Raw genomic sequence first — 20,704 nt, 5'->3', positions numbered from 1 at the left:
AATGACCCTTACATTTCTATCCATATTTCTGTTCAGATTGATGCATGTAAATTATGTTAAATTTTTCTCTGATACATTCTATTTAGTCACTTTTAAACTTGACCTTGAATTTAATATGATAATATGTTTTATTATTATTTTATTACCTTTTTTTTGAGATATTCTAATGTACTTCTGTGCACTGGACTTGATCTAATAAATCATCTTTCTTTTCCAGTATGCTATTGAGTCACAGCTTCAACTTCATGGACTTAACATTGAGAAAAGTATGCGGATTATAAAGCCAAGAGAGGTATATAAGAAAGAGAAATAAATATTCATCATGCTTCTATTTAGTATTGATTTTTTCTTCATTTTGTTCAAAAGTATATTATCTTCATTACTTTAATGGAACTTTCAAGAAAGTATAAAAGACCTATACTCTGTTACTATTAAGTCATTTTGCTTAAAATAGAAACTTAACTCAGAAGTGTATTTATTTTAATTTTTTCAAAGGCTAGTCATATTATAAGCAAACTATTTTCCTATTAATACCACTAGAGTCTGCCACATTCTTCAGTGGGATGGGGGGAGATAGCAATTTGCATGTATCATTTTCAAATTTAAATGCCATTGTCTGTGGGTGCCATTAAAATCACGTTAAAAATCAGTTATATTTGTTGAATATTTATATAAGTTGAATGATGCCTATCATTTTGCCCCTCTTAATCTAAGTACCACATGTTTGCCTCTGAGTTTAGTCTGGGGTATTGAAAGGGACTTAGTGTAGCAGAAGCAAATTAGGCTTACAATTTCGTTATTACTCCCCAGGGAAATCCCCGTGACTTTGTGTTACTTACTTTATCTGTGAGATTTCTTTATATTTAAACAGATAACAAAGGAAACATGTTTCCTTACAGCTTGACCATATGTTTAAGATCTAAATACTGTGCCCTTTATATTAATAAAGCTGTAAGGCTAAGTTGTACAGGCTTTGATATCTAAATCCTGCAGCTTGTGTAACTTGGCACCAACAGATCCACACAGGATAAATTTTAGGTTTCATGTATGTACAACACTCCCAAGTCAATGTTTGAACAATTATTTCTTTCAACCCAAAACCAATTTGAGAAATTAAAGATCTACTGTATTCACTTCTTTTTGCCAACATGTTATTAATGGAACAGAAAGTTCTCACAGGTTTGGAATGATATGTTTCATATATTACATATAAATTGCTTATTTCTAGCAAAAATGACTATAGCCATCACAAGTTTTTTGTTTTTGTTTTTGTTTTTTTAAGTAGTAAGTGTTGTGGCGTTGTATGACTTAATCATATATTTGGGACCACTCTTTAGCATTACTAGATTGAAGCAGGTCAACATGAAACAGAACCATATCTTATCACTGAAAAATAAAGTTCTCATTTGCTTAGTACCAATTCTTTAAAGAATAAAGCATTAGTATATAGAGCACTTTCCTTACTTTTTTAAAAAATTATAATGGACAAAATGTATTAGCTTCCTCTACAGGAAAAAAAAAAGAGGTTGGGGTTGTCATGTTACTAATTTTACTTTAATTTTTTTTTCTTAGAATTACTGAAATCCTTTTCTTCATGTATAAAATACACATCACTTAGAAATTTGGAGATTTCATTGTCAACTCTATTTTTTAATTTAAAATTTATTTTTAACTGGAGGATAATTGCTTTACAATATTGTGTTGGTTTTTGCTATACAGCAATTTGAATCAGCCATATGTCCCCCTCCTTCTTGAACCTCCCTTTCACCTCCCCCACATCCCACCTCTGTAGGTTGTCACAGAGCACCAGGTTGAGCTCCCTGGGCTATACACAAACTTTCTACTAGCTATCTGTTTTATATATGGCAATGGATATGTTTCAGTGCTATTCACACAACTCCTCTCCTTCCGCTACTGTGTCCACAAGTTTGTTCTCTATGTCTTTATCTCTATTCCTGCCCTTCAAGTAGATTGACCAGTACAATTTATCACTCTTATTTTTATAGATTATCATTTTTTCAAACAAGTCTCAGACTACTAGCAGAAATTAGCATATTATTACATATGTAATAATATTAAATATGCCTAATGTGGGACATAGTAATTGGCAAATAGTAAGAGTTACTAAAATTAAAAACAATTTAAGAAAAATCCATTAATACCGTAATGAGTTTTCCCCAAATTATAATGTAGCTAATGATGCCTTGACTTCAAGACCATGTCAGATTTAGCAGTGTAAAAATTCATAAAGGCTTCATAATTAGATGAGAATTATTAGGCTACAAATTTATAATTTGTATCTGGCAGAGTTCTTTCACTCAAGTTGTTTATAAGACCAAATTAAATCATTCACTGTATTCACAAAGTAACTGATCACTGAATTATGGGAGAAAAGTAACCTTGATAATATTAAATTTTATTGATAGTTTCTTTGCATTTGGATCTTTACCTTCAGATTGGTATGGAATAGATGTTACTTTTAAATTAATAGAAAATATTAGGCTAAGTTTCACTCAGATAATGATGTATATGTGTCTTTTATCTGGAAAAAATTAATGATTTTAGATTGATAAATAAAATACTAATTTCCAAGAAATCAGTTTTGACATTTAATATTTTATGGACACCCTATTTTTCTGGTATTTTATTGGATGGAAATAAAAATGAAATAATTTATGAGTATCTAAATAGTAAAGACTAATTGAAAAACTGAAGAATAAAATCAGGCAATAGAGTTTTGCAAAAACTTATACTTTATAAAATACTTCTTACTATTGTATTATTATTTCTTAATAACAAAAAGCATGTTCAGATATATGTTCTTGCCAGATTTTTGAAGGTTCTTAACTTTAAAAAAATACCTTTGCTTTTTCTTATGATAAGAAAGATCCCAAAGTGATTTTTAGATTGGGAAATATAAACAGAAAAGTCGTCATTGTGGATATTATGTAATTTATGCCTACCATGACCTTAGGGGGAAGACACATTGAGATTAGAGGATATCCTTGAAGTAATTGAGAATGAAGGTGACTCTATTGCAGTGATCCTTTTCAGTGGTCTGCATTTTTATACTGGACAGCTCTTTAATATACCTGCCATCACAAAAGCAGGACAAGCAAAGGTATGTGCACTATTTCCTCCTCCCCACTTTGTCCAGAACATACACACACACACACACACACACACACACACACACACATATATACGATATATGATGGAGAAGGCAATGGCACCCCACTCCAGTACTCTTGCCTGGAAAATCCCATGGACGGAGGAGCCAGGTAGGCTGTAGTCCATGGAGTCGCTAAGAGTCGGACACAACTGAGCGACTTCACTTTCATGCATTGGAGAAGGAAATGGCAACCCACTCTAGTGTTCTTGCCTGGAGAATCCCAGGGATGGGGAAGCCTAGAGGGCTACCATCTATGGGGTCGCACAGAGTCGAATACGACTGAAGTGGCTTAGCAGCAGCAGCAGCAGCAGCAGCATGATATATGAAAGTGTTAGTCACTCAGTTGTGCCTGACTGTTTGCAACCCCATGGATTGTAGCCTGCCAGGTTCCTCTGTCCATGGATTTCTCCAGTCAAGAATACTGGAGTGGGTAGCCATTTCCCTCTCCAGATTTTCCCTACCCAGGGATCAAACCCAGGTCTCCCCTGTTGCAGACAGACTCTTTACTGTCTGAGCCACCAGGGAAGCCCCATATGATATATATATATGTGTGTATATAGATATATATTTGCCTAAAGTAAAATATTTATGTTTTAAAATATATTTTAAAATATAAAGTTTATTAAATACACTTTAAAATATAAATATTTAGCTTTAGGCATCTCTATTTAAACCTCTTTTGTTACTTCTTGGTCTTACCCTCTCATTAGCATCTGCTCTCTCAATGTCTACCTCTAATCAGCAGGATGGGTGAGCTTCCTTAAGTGTTGTCATTGGTACGGAACTGCTCAGTCAGCAGAGGTAGCCAATACTTAGGATAGCAACTATATACTAGGACTATTAGAAACTCAACTCTGGTGCTTTGTTGCACTATAACTCATTCTAAATATAATCTATGCTCATTAACCTTATGTACCTGAAGAAGGGGAGATGAAGAATAAAAGTTTATCATAGATGGGATTTTACCCAGTTTACTTTATGGAAGCCATTATACTGCCTATAATGAGTAATTTTCCTTAAATACTACAGAATAATACTTAGTATACTATTATGAAACAGTAACTCTTTCTATATGTCTTGTGAAAAAGTGCTTTAGTATGTTTGCTTAAAAAAAATAAGAGGGAAAACACTTAACAGTTACAAACTGTATTTAAAATCTTTAAGTACGTGTTGTATTTGATTTAGCAATCAAGCCATATATTTTAAAAAGGTAACAGTCAAATTATATTCTTAACATTAGTAAATTATGGGATTAATACATAAGTGAGATCTAGCTAATATATTCAGTTATTGAAGCTAATGAATGGAACTAATGAAAAGAAATTTAGTACCATTACCAGCGGTCTCTAGGAATTTCCAACCACAACTTCCAAATGATTTGATAAATATGAAAGTGGTGCATTACAAAAGATATAATGATGATATCTTCTTAATTTAGATATTAAAGTTTAATCACCAAAATAAACATAGTTCAATAAAATATCATATTTTAAAATGTTATGCAAGTAATTAGAAGTCCCTGATCACCTTACTATACATGCATGTCTCATTAACTTTCATAGAAATGAGGCAGGAAGGTAGAGAAGAAAGATGGTGGGTTTTGGAATCACTCAGTCTGAGGATCCAATTTTGGCTAGATCAGTTAATTTTATATGAACTTAGGCAACTTACTTGACCTTTCTGAGTCTTAGTTTTCAAAAGCGTTAGTTGGAATAACAGAACCCACTTGATGAATGCAGTGATGATTATGAAGTTTCTATTAGATTGCACATATTCTGCTATTAAATAGTGGTTACCTCCCACTTTCCACTGTCCTCAACAAGCATGAAGTTAAGAATGTGGCTTAAATATACATTTTCTTTCATTTCTCATAAAAAAGCAAAATAAACCTGTTTACTAGATATTATACATAACTCCCATTCAACTACTTTGATGCTGAAACCATTCTTTCAGTATTTTGCAGGCTTTCTTTCACTTATAAAATGTAGTAGCCACCTACTACGTAGGACTCTCATTGAGTTTTCAGTCATAGAAAGCAAGGTAGGAATGAGTAGTTCCATATAAATGCAACTGTACAGAAGTGATGGATACTATGGAAGTGAAATGGTGATCTAGCTGACTTCAATTTATCCATTATCAAAATTATTTTAACAGATATTTGTACTCTTGCTAGACAATTCCCTTCATTCTCAATGAAGATTTAGAAAAAGTATTTAAAAGGTAAATTTACATAGCTTTCTTGGGTGGTCTATGAAAATAAAGCTGAAGAGAGAGAAAGAAAATTAAAGGTGTCAATCAAGAAAGAGTTGGGAAATTTGAGGGAGAAAAATATGCCATTAAAGAGTCACTATTATGAATGTCTAAGTGAGATTACCTGCCTCTTGAGAAATCTGTATGCAGGTCAGGAAGCAACAGTTTGAACTGGACATGGAACAACAGACTGGTTCCAAATAGGAAAAGGAGTACCTCAAGGCTGTATATTGTCACTCTGCTTATTTAACTTATATGCAGAGTACATCATGAAAAACGCTGGGCTGGAAAAACACAAGCTGAAATCAAGATTGCTGGGAGAAATATCAATAACCTCAGATATGCAGATGACACCACCCTTATGGCAGAAAGTGAAGATGAAGCAAAAGCCTCCTGATGAAAGTGAAAGTGGAGAGTGGAAAAGTTGGCTTAAAGCTCAACATTCAGAAAACTAAGATCATCTGGTCCCATCACTTCATGGGAAATAGATGGGGAGCAAGGAAAACAGTGGAAACAGTGTCAGACTTTATTTTGGGGGGCTCCAAAATCACTGCAGATGGTGACTGCAGCATGAAATTAAAAGGTGCTTGCTTACTCCTTGGAAGAAAGTTATGACCAACCTAGATAGCATATTCAAAAGAAGAGACATTACTTTGCCAACAAAGGTCCATCTAGTCAAGGGTATGGTTTTTCCTGTGATCATGTATGGATGTGAGAGTTGGACTGTGAAGAAAGCTGAGCACTGAAGAATTGATGCTTTTGAACTGTGGTGTTGGAGAAAACTCTTGAGAGTCCCTTGGACTGCAAGGAGATCCAACCAGTCCATTCTGAAGGAGATCAGCCCTGGGATTTCTTTGGAAGGAATGATGCTAAAGCTGAAACTCCAGTACTTTGGCCACCTCATGCAAAGAGTTGACTCATTGGAAAAGACTCTGATGCTGGAAGGGATTGAGGTAGGGGGAGAAGGGGACAACAGAGGATGAGATGGCTGGATGGCATCATCGGCTCAATGGACGTGAGTCTGAGTGAACTCCGGGAGTTGGTAATGAACAGGGAGGCCTAGCGTGCTGCGATTCATGGGGTCACAAAGAGTCGGACACAACTGAGCAACTGAACTGAACTGAACTGAAGTGACATTAAGAAAAAAAAGGAAAGTTTCCAGAAATATGGTTGGAACCAAAACTGATTGATTAATAAAATCCAACATTAGTAGATTTTCAAGTAGAAACTTCAAATGAAAGAGAAGTGGGAGATAGGATTTTTGAAAAATATGTTAAAGAAATACATATATACCAAAAAGATCACAAATTAAAAGTGGCTAGATGAGTTATTCTGAACTCTTATAACCATCACCTAGACCAAGAAATTTCTAGAACATTTATAAAACTCAGAATCCTCCATGTATATAAACATAAACACATATATATTAGTTTTGTTCATCTTTGAACTTCATATGAATGGATTAACATGCAGTTTTATGTCTTTTTATTTGCTCACTACTATATTTACAAAGTTCATCCATTTTTGTTCAAACAGTAGTTTTGAGTGTTTTCCTTTTCATTTCAGTGTATTATTGTATTATATGAAATAGATCACTATTTAATTTTCTTTATTTTAATCATTTGAGGGCTAATACAATAAATTCTACTCTATCCTTATAAATTTATATCCTTATAAGTTTCTTTGGGTATGCATTCATACCCATTTCTGTTAATTCAGTTCAGTTTAGTTCAGTTACTCAGTCATGTCCGACTCTTCGCGACCCCATGAATTGCAGCACACCAGGCCTCCCTGTCAATCACCAACTCCCGGAGTTCACCCAAACTCATGTCCATCGAGTCGGTGATGCCATCCAGCCATCTCATCCTCTGCCGTCCCCTTCTCCTCCTGCCCCCAATCCCTCCCAGCATCAGAGTCTTTTCCAATGAGTCAACTCTTGGCATGAGGTGACCAAAGTATTGGAGTTTCAGCTTTAGCATCATTCCTTCCAAAGAACACCCAGGGCTGATCTCCTTTAGAATGGACCAGCTGGATCTCCTTGCAGTCCAAGGGACTCTCAAGAGTCTTCTCCAACACCACAGTTCAAAAGCATCAATTCTTCAGCACTCAGCTTTCTTCACAGTTCAACTCTTGCATCCATATACGACCACTGGAAAAACCATAGCCTTGACTAGACAGAACTTTGTTGGCAAAGTAATGTCTCTGCTTTTAAATATGTTATGTTGGTCATAACTTTCCTTCCAAGGAGTAAGTGTCTTTTAATTTCATGGCTGCAATCACTATTTGCAGTGATTTTGGAGCCCCCAAAAATAAAGTCTGACACTGTTTCCACTGTTTCCCAATCTAATTCTTATGAAGTGATGGGACTGGATGCCATGATCTTCGTTTCCTGAATGTTGAGCTTTAAGCCAACTTTTTCACTCTCCTCTTTCACTTTCAGCAAGAGGCTTTTTAGTTCGTCTTCACTTTCTGCCAAAGGGTGGTATCATCTGCTTATCTGAGGTTATTGATATTTCTCCTGGCAATCTTGATTCCCACTTGTGCTTCTTCCAGCCCAGCATTTCTCATGATGTACACTGCATATAAGTTAAATAAGCAGGGTGACAATATACAGCCTTGACGTACTCCTTTTCCTATTTGGAACCAGTCTGTTGCTCCATGTCCAGTTCTAACTATTGCTTCCTGACCTGCATACAGGTTTCTCAAGAGGCAGGTTAGGTGGTCTGGTATTCCTATCTCTCTCAGAATTTTCCACAGTTTATTGTGATCCACACAGTCAAAGGTTTTGGCATAGTCAATAAAGCAGAAATAGATGTTTTTCTGGAACTCTCTTGCTTTTTCCATGATCCAGTGGATGTTGGCAATTTGATCTCTGGTTCCTCTGCCTTTTCTAAAGCCAGCTTGAACACCTAGAAGTTCACAGTTCACGTATTGCTGAAGCCTGGCTTGGAGAATTTTGAGCATTACTTTACTAGCGTGTGAGATGAGTGCTCTTGTGCAGTAGTTTGAGCATTCTTTGGCCTTGCCTTTCTTTGGGATTGGAATGAAAACTGACCTTTTCCAGTCCTGTGGCCACTGCTGAGTTACATGCTTAGAACTGGCATTCTTAGAACATAATGTAGGTGTATGTTAAATTGAAATCAACAGTGAAAACTTTCCGAAGGTTTATATCAATTGGTCATACACTCTCACCATGAATTTCTGTAACTCTACATTCCCACCAGTAGCAAACGTGATTATTTTGTAATCATAATGCATTGCAGTTTTAATATGAACTTCTCTAACTATTGGTGAAATTGAGGATATTTCAAATGTGTACTTGCTAAGTTTGTTTGTTTTTTCTTCTATGAAGTGCTTGTTCAAGTGTCTTGTCCAATTTTTCATTTGGTTATCTCTTTGTTATAAATAGTATAGAAATTGATTCTGATGGAAGGAGAAGATAAATGATTTCTAATGATCATCTAAAAGGAAAACTAATAAATTAATCAAACAACAACTGGTAGGGTAGTGTGGCCTTGAGTCACATAATGAATTTAGAGAATGCTGAGGCTTTACTTAACTGAGGAGAAGACCTGGGATCATGACAATGAAAACTGAGCATAAGATCAGGTTAGAGAGCCATATTATAAGGGAAGGCCAGCATGTGAAAAGAGTCATCATGTTCATATTTTGTCTCTGAAGCTATCTACTTAATTTTGTATTATTGGCCAACCTACTATCTTGGAGCTCTGCCTTACATATATTTATATATAACTTATTTGTATTACTATTTGTAATATTCTATTACTTATTTGTACTAATAATTTCTTCTCATCTACACTCACTGGGTGTTCCCTATTTTCTTCTGAATTACTGTCCCTAGAGATTTTGACTCTTGTCACCAGTCAACTTTCACTACCAAGTAAAAGCTACAGGCTACTCCTACACTTGAAAATTATTTATGACCACCTAACTATTACACTCAGAAGTTCTATATGCACCTTGAGATCAGTATGCTCCAGAGTTGTCTCCCTCCAAAATACCACTATTGTTTCACACCACTATCCTTATAATCCTTTATAGACTCAACCCTGACATTTTCCTGTTCTTTACCTTTTCAACCAATCTCTTCTTAATTCTTTCCTCTCAGAGTTAGTCTTTCCTTTAATATTCCTTAATCAATTATGAAGGTTTTCAGCTGCAAGAAAAAAAAAGTCCCAGAGGAAAAAATAGCTGAAAATTAGAAATTTATTTTTCTCACAACAGAAGACTTGAGGCAGGAGTTTGCTAGGATGCACTAAGCAGTTCAGTAACATTGGTATGACATCTCCAGGGCTTTCTGATATGTCCTTCAGATTTCTCACATCATAGTTGCTGGGAGAGCTGTCCCAAATCCAGATATCACAGTTCTCTTTAAAGCATAAAGAAAGAAGAGAGGAGAAAGAGCACTACAGTTTTGTCCATCCCTTTCATCCAAAGTGTAAAGTCTTTCCAAAAAATCCTAGCACTTTCCAGTTTATGATTCAATGCTTTTTGAAGCAGTAGCTTTGAGAAAGCATGAGTAAAGGAGGTTTTAGCTTTTATGGACCTAAACCAAAGAGAGGCTAAAAACAGAGCTGGGAAGGGATTTGGGTTAACAAACACACAGTACTTCTTGCATCTTCCAATTATACCCCCATGGAACATCATTACTTCTATTCTTCTAGCCCTCTTTAATTTTTCCTGAATGGGATTTATTTCCACATGTATAACATTGATTAATGTATGGTCATTGTTGGGAAATGAAGGATATCTGCGTGCTCAAGAAAAATAGCTATTAGCTTTGCCACCTGCAATTCAGGTATTTTTGCTTGCTGATGGAGTATTATACTATAATTCTGAAAGTAGTGAAACATTTGCATTAATGAAATACTTAGATAGTAGAGACAGAGCTGACCTGGCCTTGAGCCCATGCCTTTCTATTAGTTTCTAGCATAGTTTAAGTGGCTTAATTCATTTACCAATTTGACTTCATTTGTCCACTTAGTAAATGGGGAAAGTAACAGTGCCTACTTCATGTATTTGCTCTAAGCAGAAACAAGGTACTATTCCTAAAACAGTGCGTTGTGAGTAATAAGTAAACATTATCAGCATATATAAAAAAATCACAGTGTAATATCCAACCTACAAAAAAAAAAAAGCAAAGAAATAATGAATCCTTAGAAAGTGAAATATTCAGAACTTACTCTACTTGAACACTTCTATACTAGATTATGAAAGAAAACAAGAAGCAATGTGGTTAGGATTCATCAGACTAGACCGAATTTTTTTTTTAATTAGGTAATGAACTAACAACTGTTTTAATAATCTTATCCCTAAATAAACTCATTGCCAAATGTTTGTATTCCACTTTCCCTCTCCAATGCCATACAAAATGTCCTTTAGCACTCTGGAACTCATGGTGCCTTGGCAGATAGTGGTTCCAAATAAATATTTTTTGACTGAATGAATGATTAATTATCTTATTTATCATATATTTTACACTATTTTACCATCTATGGATGCTGGAATGTTAGTTTCTTTTAGCCTAAAGAAACTTGAAATGCAAATCACAGCCAAAAAGAAAACTAAACTTTGCAACCCTGTGTTTGCAAAGCTTCTCCTTTGTTGTGTGGCACTCTCTAGTGGGTGTGAGTATGAACACCTCTTAAACCAACTATAAGCTGCCTAAATTACTAATAAATAATAATTGCAATTATAACCACAAAATTTAAATACAGAATGAATTAATTCTGGATTCAGAATAATATATGACAAAAGCAGAAATAAGAATAAAGACATCATTATAATAAAGAAAGACATATTTTAGCTTTAACATCTTTAAATAAAAACTGAGATACTTAAATAACACTCATATATAAGTGGCTACTTCATTGATGCATCCACTTATCTTCAGGGGAGGTTTAAATTATTGTTAAAAATTTTTGAGACTTTTTAGGAGACAAATAATTGATCAAACCTCAAAATTCAACAGGAAGCTTGGCTGAGATGCTTCTAGTACTGAAGACTAGAAGTCAATTCTCACGGACTATTAGAAAAAAATAATATCAATAATACTTGTATGAGATCAAGATTTGAGCAGTGAATCAGTTAGGAAAAATCAGTACAAGATACTTTTATATACAACTATAACATAAACTGGCATGTTGTAGGAAATTTTTATATATAATGAATAAACCCTTTCCGAAAAGATTTAATATTCAAATGCTCAACATTAAGTAATCTTTACTAGAAATTGTAGTACATACAGCCATTATCTTATTAAAGTCACTGCCAGTTCACCAAACAGGATCTTGTCCTTAGTGCATAAAAAGAATCTTGTCTCTATATTCTCTATAATAGAGCAATACACATTTGAATCTTTTATCCATTCTTTCTATCAGTAAATATTTGAAGAGTAAACTATAATAATAGAATTCTAAATAGGAACTCCTTATTTAGCCTGGCGTGTTAGACTGACCTTCTCAGACAAGATGAGACCTCAGCAAATCCTAAAATTATGAGTAGGAATTAACTAGGTAAAAACCCCTCCAGGGCACAGATAATATGGTAGAGCCATTTTGGATTTTTTTTTTTTAAGTTAGAATTGCAAGGAAGCAAATATTTCAGTACAATTTGATTGTAGAAAATGCTGTATGATTTGATAGAAAAGGTATGATAAAAAATGAGTCTATAAAGCAGACAGAGGCTGGGTAAATAAGGGCCCACTAGGCTATATTATATGTCTTGAACTTCTCTTAAAGACATAGGGAGCCACTGAAAGCTTTTAGACCATGAAACAAACTGTGTTTTGTTTTAATTTTTAAAAAATATGCCCTACTTACAGGAATGGGTAGGGATAAGATGAATAAAGGATCATCTGCAGTCCCTATTCAAAAAGTTTAAAACTCTCTGTCATGATACAGTTCAAAAGATGGGGGTACCAGAGGACAGATCCATTTCTTACCAAATGAAATGTTTTCTGATCTCTTCATAGATCACTCTTATTTAAACATTTTATCTTAGTGATATTAAAGACAAAATTTGTATAAGCATCAGAAATGAAGGATCCGTACTGAACTCTTATTTCACCCAGATTTCGATCTATCCACAGAATACGAGGATTAAAAATAATAATAATAATAACACACATACACACACACGTACATACAGAGTCAGAGACAGAGACAGAGAGAGAGAGAGAAGGGAAAAGTGACCTAAATTTTAGATGCATCTCATTAACTAACCATGCTTTACTAGGGGAATAGCAAAGGATTATTCTGTTTAGAAATACAAAATACACTCTCTGTAGTTTATCCAAGTAGGAGCCTGGAGTCAATGTTTGTGAGGATCAATGCCCAAGAATCTAAAAATTTTGAGCTGTCCCTAAGAAGTTTTCATCAGATGTTTTATCTAATTTAAGCTTTTCATTAAATGGACCATGTGAGGAAGATTGATTAATTCTCAATAGAAGAGAAATTTGCACTCAAGATGTTTTAGGATTACAGATCTGAGAAAAGCAAGACTCCAAACTGTCAATCAGGATCGTTGCTTTGGCAACCACTCTCATCAAAGCCATGGTGGATAATTATTTCTTCTGATCTAGCCCCATCCAAACCCAGCATTCCCCAAACGAAAGTGTATACTTAGGGTTTCTTTTAGATGACATGCATTTTACAAAATACTTAAGTTGCCTTAGACTAAGGCTGTGCTTAGTTGCTCAGTCATGTCCAACTCTTGTGACCCCATAGACTGTAGCCTGCCAGGCTCCTCTGCCCATGGGATTCTCCAGGCAAAAATATTGGAGTGGTTTAAGATCTATGTTGTTTAGCCACTTGATTAAACAAAGGAAGGGTGATTTAAGTCTTTGTTAAGCTGAAAAATGAAAATGTTTCAACATGAAATGTACACATACATTTTAATTTAATCACTAACCACCATAAGAATGGAAAGAAAAATGTGTGTTTCATGGCAATCAATGTAGGTGGAATTTCAAAAGATCTTTAAGCAGGAAAAAAAAGAAAAATCCCCAATAAAATGTAATATTTCTCTTAATGTCCTTCTTCATGTTATCCTTATTTAATCGGGTAAATTATGCATGCAAACAAAATCAAAGACTGAGCTGAGAAGGCAATGTTCATTTTCTTAGGAAATTAAGTAAGGTGGTGAGCAAAGAGGATAACTATAACATTGTCTATAAAAACTAGATTTAAGGGAAGAAATTAAAGAATGATGTCTTTAAGAATTATTCCATAAACTTCTTTGCAATATTATCAAGTTCAGTATGTAGTAAACTTAATAATATAAGCAAATTTGGTTGAGAAAATGAGCATTCAGATTGACATAGTAATCACTAGAAAACCATATTAGGGAAGAGTACACTTTTATTTCTAATCACAATGGTGCTTTCTTCAATATAGAGCACCATTTCCACATGATGGACAAATTAAATAGTTGCTTTAAAACCATTGTATAACAGGATAGGTAGATAAACAGATATGTAAAGGTTAAAGGTTTCCACTCACCTGAAAAGTAACTACTCATTATTGGGAAGGTTGTGATTAGGTCCTGGTGTCTCCTATTTGATCCCTTGCCTCATTTTTCTCACATGATGCCCATCACTCGTCTACCATTTGTGGGATGTAGTTCAAACCATTTTAGCCTTTTTATAATTGTGTATATACTTAACTTAATATTGTATTTCCTCTGCTCTCCTTCACAAATTTATATTTAAGCTAAACCAAATGTTTCACATGTTTTCTGTACAGATGTCACACTGTTGCTATGCCTTTATTCTTAGTTTCCCTTACTCTTAGAACTTCCACATATGAAGATTCTATTCCTCTATCGCAGCTCAACCACTATCTGCTTCACAGGTTATGACTGGTCCTAGAGAATTGCTGACCCTCTTTGTGTATGCAAATGTGGTACATTAAAAAATTTTAATTACATGCCAATAATGACAGATCAAATGATTTCATATAAAAAACTCCTAGTTTTAAATACCTTCTGAAAATGACATGTTTGGCAACATTACCCTAGGATAACAAGTGGTAAGACTGAGTCATAGCTCTGCCCACTAGATGGAACTTTAGTTCGTCCACACAACTCCCATTTCTACCTACTGACCTCAGCACTGAAGCAGAGTGACAGCTGGCGTATATATTTCTACTTACATTGCAGCATTCTTACAAAAATGAGTAAAGGGGAGTGTTTCTTATAGGCTCAACTCACAATATTTCTTGACTAACTCCTGTGGAAACATGAGGGGTGATCCTTGATCTTTGTCATAAAATTTTTCTCATTCCTCTGTGTCAGGCTAAATCTATCTCCCTGTTATATTTCCATAGCATGATAGAAAATGTATTACTGGTCCCATTTTGCTCTATCTTGTAATTATTTATATGCATATTTATAAAATTTAGGAAGCTTTGTAAGTAGAATGTTCAATGACTGATTGAGGGTAGACGTTAGAAACTTCACAGGCTCATACTAGTGCTTTTCATATACATAATTACTTATCATTAAATGCATACCTATTTGGTCAGTGAATGGATAAATGTGTATATCAGTAAGAATGGATTAGGCTGTTTTATGGATCACATATTGCATAAAAAGCATAACTATGCTCCTATTTAATTAGAATCAGAAAATTCTGAAGAATTACTAATAATGGTTAATTTAAAAAAATCAAAATACTTGTTGTAAAATTTGAGTTCTTTTTCAAATTCCATTTCTACTCTTTGACATACTTAGGGCATGCAGACAACTCCATTAAGTTATTAAACATTAAATGAACTGAATTAAGCTTGAAAAATTACCTTGAGCTATTTTTCCCATCTTGGGTATCCAAAATAAATCAAACAAACTATATTTTGTGTGAGAACCTTGCCAGCTGGAGAAAGACTCTAGAAGAGAACAGTATTACTCAATTTGTTTTATTTTTCTTCTTTGGTTTTGCACTTACTTCTGACAATAAATAGAGGAGACAATAGCTGTTTTTTTTCTGGTAAAAGAAATAGCTGAAATTTACTCTTGAAAGCACACTCTGTTAGGTAGTAAGACATTTTTACCTACAAATTACACACTTTAGAGTCTGAAGGGTTTTTTCTCTTTCCCTCTCTCTCAAATCCTTTACTGTTCCTGCCCAAGTAGCTGTTAGCTCTTAGCTCTGTCTCAGACCTTCTTAACGGACACCACCCCTCCCCCCGCAACTTAAATTTCATTAGCAAAATGCTCCCAATACTCCTACTTTCTATTTCTCATCTCTGGATCTGCCAGTCTCATCAGTCTTTACTTTTTAAAAAGTCAGGCTAAAAGGACAAATCTAGTTTCTGCAAGAGTGCTTTGTACAAAGGTAGTAGTACTAGGTGCTGCTGATGGCATACTGTGCTTTAGGTACTTGGGATGTAATATTTACGATATTCCCAGCTATGCTAACAAGGAGCTTTTCCCATGTTTCACTGAGGGAAACTGAGTCTGAGAGAAGTTAAGCACTTGTTCAAGCTGACTTAGCCATCTGGGAAACTGGAGTCTGGCTCCATACCTCTCTTTCCACTGTATTTTCTCCTTTTACATCGACAAACTTAATGTGTAATGACAAAGCAGTCTCAACATTTGGAAAGTCTAAGAAAATATTTATAGCCCTCTTTCTTGGTTATTTCCCCTTGGGAAACTGAGGCCCCTGTCTTCAGGGCTGCATGGTCATCTCTTCAGTTTAGAGAATATTGAAAACCACAGTTTTTACTTTGCCCTAGAAGTCAAGGATAAGAATCAGAATTATTGCTGAATAAGATTCTGTCAGTGCCAGCATTCAACAGTACCCCAACTCAGAACTTCAAACACACTCCTTCCAACTTCTCTCTTTAAGAGGTGCCCCGAGACACTAAGAGGTCTCCTTCTGATGGGTCTCTTAGGTAGTTCCGCTGGTAATAGCTCTCACCAATGACAATGTCATTGCCATTCCTGATAGCAGCTCTTTGGGGCTTTTAGCTGTGTGTGCAGGAGCCCTCTCTCTAATTAAATGAGCTCACCAACTTCTACATGATTGGGAAGCTAATCTACATGACACTGGGGAGAATTTCAATAGAAAGTCCCCTGAACCCTTTAATGGTAGCTGAGTTACAGAGTACTCTCTTGAAACTTCATTCTGTCACAGGTATATTGACCCCTCACTTAATATCAGATTCCAGGATTTGAAAGAGACAGACAGACAGATGGACAGAGAGAATAGATTAAGAAAAACTCCACTGTCTCTGCCTTTAAAGAGTCATATGGGGCATAGAGGCACATAAAAAGGAAACTGCTCTGGACTGTGTTAGTACTTGTCAAAGGTAAAAACAAATCTGTGAAAATGTCTTAGAATATCAGTCTAGTCTAATACCACAAAAAGTAGAGTTGTGCATGTTCCAGTTCATCTTAAAGACTGGGTCAAAACCACACACTGCAAATTGACTCAAGAATAAGTCAGACAGCGTGGGAGATGTAGTCCCACTCAAGTTCAGAAACTATCATTTTCCTCCAGGCATCTATTCATAGAACTAGAGCACATAGCTATTAAGACAGAGCTATTCTTCCAGACTCTAGTTCCCAGTGCTCCCCACAGGCTACCTGGTTAGCTATGTAAACTCTATAGCTAAAACAGTTCTGGAATTTAAACAGAGTAGCTTGAGATAAAAATTAATTAAAAAAAAAATAGAGGCCGTCTTTCCTGTGACATAAATAGAGCCTGGAAAGGTGTCTAAAAATGCACTAGGTTGGTGCTCCCCACAGGCTACCTGGTTAGCTATGTAAACTCTATAGCTAAAACAGTTCTGGAATTTAAACAGAGTAGCTTGAGATAAAAATTAATTAAAAAAAAATAGAGGCCGTCTTTCCTGTGACATAAATAGAGCCTGGAAAGGTGTCTAAAAATGCACTAGGTTGGCCATCTTCAGTGAGTGGAGTGGAGGTCTACTCATCTTCAGGGAGTGGAGTTCTACCACCCCATTCAGGTCTCTGGGGTTTCCAAGCAAAGACAAGCTCCTTAGGATGTGCCCGCGTCCATTCTCTTCTTCCCAATATCCCACCTCCTGTCACTTCACTGTTACTTGTCCAACAGAACACATTCTTCATATTTTCTTTTAGTTGACTATAGCTGTAAGCTACTATACTTGCTGAAAATATGCAAGTATGGCTTGATGTAAGAAGGTAACAGAATCCTAATACCATTTTACTCTACTTTGTACAGACTGACATACATATTTCAGAATGGATTCCATTTTCACTTCTTAGCTAATCCATAAATCCAAACCAGAGTTTTCAAGTCACCAAGTGAAAGCATTCATTCTGATTTCAATTTCAAGTTAAAGGTACTCATTTTAATTTAATGAACTCCTTGATATCTGTGCCAGCCTTTGTTATGACTCTTTTTTGATTCAAAACTCCCCCTTGTTGAATATCTTATCTTTTTCCAAAATTCAGTTCTCTGGAAACTCCCAAGTATAGTCATGGCTCCCCAGATCCCTAGGAACAGCCCACATGAGAGGCACAGATGTTTGGTTTATTAGTGCTTATTGTCTCCTCTATACAGATTTTCGCCTAAATACCATCAATCAATAGCTCTAGGAGAAAAAGGTACTTTTCTTACTCAAATTATCATATAGTGTAAGGGCTATTGGGGAAATCATTCTTCTCTGTACACTTACATTTTAAAATAACATTTTGATAGAAGATACATTTCAAATGGTTACACCTTAACCTTAGAGTAATTCATCATATAGTCTAGAGTAAAATCTTGTCTACTCTCCCAGTTTTTCTTGTTTCTGTTCTTGTTTGCTGCTGAACTTCAATATGAGCATTTATAATTATCAAGTCACAGCATCCTGGATGGGATATTGTGTGTAGTTTTTCTCTTGCAGTACATATGCTGATTATTTACTTCTGGAATCATATGTTATCTTTAAGAGCCTCAGAGCTAAAGTAGCTTTGAGTAGCATTCAGCTTCTGCCTTAAAATTTTAAACGTTGGTTCTAGTTGCCAAGCTACTTGATTTCTAAAATATTTACCGCAGCTCCACTTGGAAGACTGTGTTGTGTACTTTTAACTTATGAGTTTATTCTCCTTTTGTACTGCTACTTGTTTTAATATTGAGGAACAGCTATTCCTATCAAACTCTTGCTGTAAATAAGAGAAGGCTTAACATACTAATTCAAAACAACAACAACAACAAAATAGTAGATAGCTCTGTTAGATAATTGCGGGAAGGAAAATGTTATACAGATTACATATTGACTTTAAGTAAAAAATAAACACCATGCAAGAATTAATGCATAGTTCCTGCTTATAGGCTTCCCTGATGGCTAAGACAGTAAAGCATCTGCCTGCAATGAGGGAGACGTAGGTTCAATTCCTGGGTCAGGAAGATACCCTGGAGAAAGAAAAGGGAACCCACTCCAGTACTTTTGCCTGGAAAATTTCAGGGACAGAAGAGCCTGGAAGCCTAAAGTCCATGGGGTCACATGACTGAGTGACTTCACTCCTGCTTACAACCAGAGTTGGATGAAAAGGAAAAAAAAGTGAGGAAGATACTTGAAAATCATAATAAATCTATGCTGGGTGAAAGGAAAGACTTTCAGGATAAAAATTCACTCTGAAGTGATATACTATATTTACAGGACTGATAGAGGCCCCTCTTACAGAGTATTTCTTCTTTTTTTTTTTCTAATTTAGTATCTGTGCATTATTTTGAACCATAGCAGTTGAATGAATTTCACAAATTTTAGTGCTTCAAGATAGTGGCAAGAAACCCTACCACCTTTCATCTGCCTCTTCCTCAATCTCACCCCACCCCAGCACAATTCGACATCTCCTTAATTATGAGCTTCTTTGGGAAGTGCCAGGATCAAAACTAACTAGCCAACCAATTGTTTTTAATCCCCACTTTGTCTATCCTATCTATCTAGAGATGAACACACACACACACACACACACATACACACTCCTATCATTTTTTAAAAAAATTTCATTCACTGTCTTCAAATTTTCCCACCAGTTTTTCTTTTTAAGGTAGCATTATTCAAATGTATAGCAATGTACTTCTGCAATTGTTTCCTGTGACTTTATATTGAAGCAGAAGTACCATTTAGAATACATAAAGACCTGCTTGGTATGGTGTGGAAACTGTAGTTCCCATAAACAGTCATGAGAGCAGTCATACTCCTAATACTAGTATCCAATTACTAGCCTTAAAGGAATCTTGCAGGCACCTGTAATTTACCCACCATGATGCTAATGCCACTTCCAAGGGTATCCTGAAGTTTGAACATGCACCCAGCTCGCACATAGGAATGGCCGCGGTCTACATGGCATGCATCCTTTGCAGGTACTGCCGAAGTAACCTAGGTGGTTACTCAAGTGGGCCTGAGGCTACTTACCTTTCTTAAGTATTTTATTATTTTAACAATTATATGAACATACAAATGCATACGACCTGGCTTTCAGTTCTGTGTATAGGTACAAGTGTCTTATATAATTACCCTTTTCACACCAGATTTGCTACTTATTGATGATCTTCATCATTTATAGGATTTTGGGGGAGTGAATAAAGAAGAAAATAATGATATCAGTCCAAAGTCAATCTGTTATAGGATAAACCAACAAAGTTATGAGGACTTGAATGCTACAAGGTATAAAATTAAGCCCTACTATTCCATATTTCATTTTAATAGATAAAAAATAATAAACTAAATTTTAGAGACAGTGAGACAGCTACCTAGAAATCTCAACACAGGCCCTATGTGTATTATTATACTGGTTAGAAAAATTCTTAGTATTGTGCTATTGAAGATGGTCAAAACGAAAACTCATGATATTAATTTTTTTATTGAAAGGAATTTTTTAAAATATTTTAAGCTACCATTGATTGCCCAAGAAACTTCATTTTAAAAGATTCCAAGCCTGAATAGATGATTTATGCAATAAAATTGAAACAGAAATAAAGGATACCAAATAATATTCTTTTACATTTAGCTTCAGTTTACATTATATTTATTGACAATTGTCTGGCTTTATTATATGTTCTTTTGTTTACTTATTCATCCAACGATTGAATACTTGAATTTATATTATGTAAAAATAGAAAAATAGTAAGATTGGAAAATTGCTAGAAGAGATTTATGTAACCAGAACTATGAAAGAAGAGAGAGGTTTGGCAAAGTGTCTTCCTATGGAAGTTATCTTATGATCAAAATCTGAGCTACTCAGGCAAATGGGAAGGGAAAGAATACTCTAGAGACAGAGAATATT

General features: G+C 35.2%; 1 protein-coding gene across 6 annotated transcripts in view; it reads left to right on the top strand.

The window, feature by feature from the left end:
• KYNU (kynureninase) overlaps positions 1 to 20,704 on the top strand; it is a 128,235-nt gene that overhangs the window by 52,991 nt on the left and 54,540 nt on the right. For 4 of the 6 annotated variants that reach the window (XR_011254566.1, XR_011254567.1, XM_069577679.1 and 1 more), the window contains exons 7-8: positions 218 to 292; positions 2,975 to 3,121. Coding sequence is in view for 4 of the 6 variants with exons in the window: in XM_069577679.1 (XP_069433780.1) it covers positions 218 to 292; positions 2,975 to 3,121 (222 nt within the window). In the remaining 2 variants the exon portion in view is untranslated. The remainder of the gene's footprint in view (positions 1 to 217; positions 293 to 2,974; positions 3,122 to 20,704) is intronic. The other 2 variants (XM_069577681.1, XM_069577682.1) reach the window with 1 other exon arrangement.

This window comes from Ovis canadensis, chromosome 2, assembly GCF_042477335.2.
Source record: "Ovis canadensis isolate MfBH-ARS-UI-01 breed Bighorn chromosome 2, ARS-UI_OviCan_v2, whole genome shotgun sequence".
NCBI lineage: Eukaryota > Metazoa > Chordata > Mammalia > Artiodactyla > Bovidae > Ovis > Ovis canadensis.
This window is presented reverse-complemented; position numbering and strand designations above follow the sequence as displayed.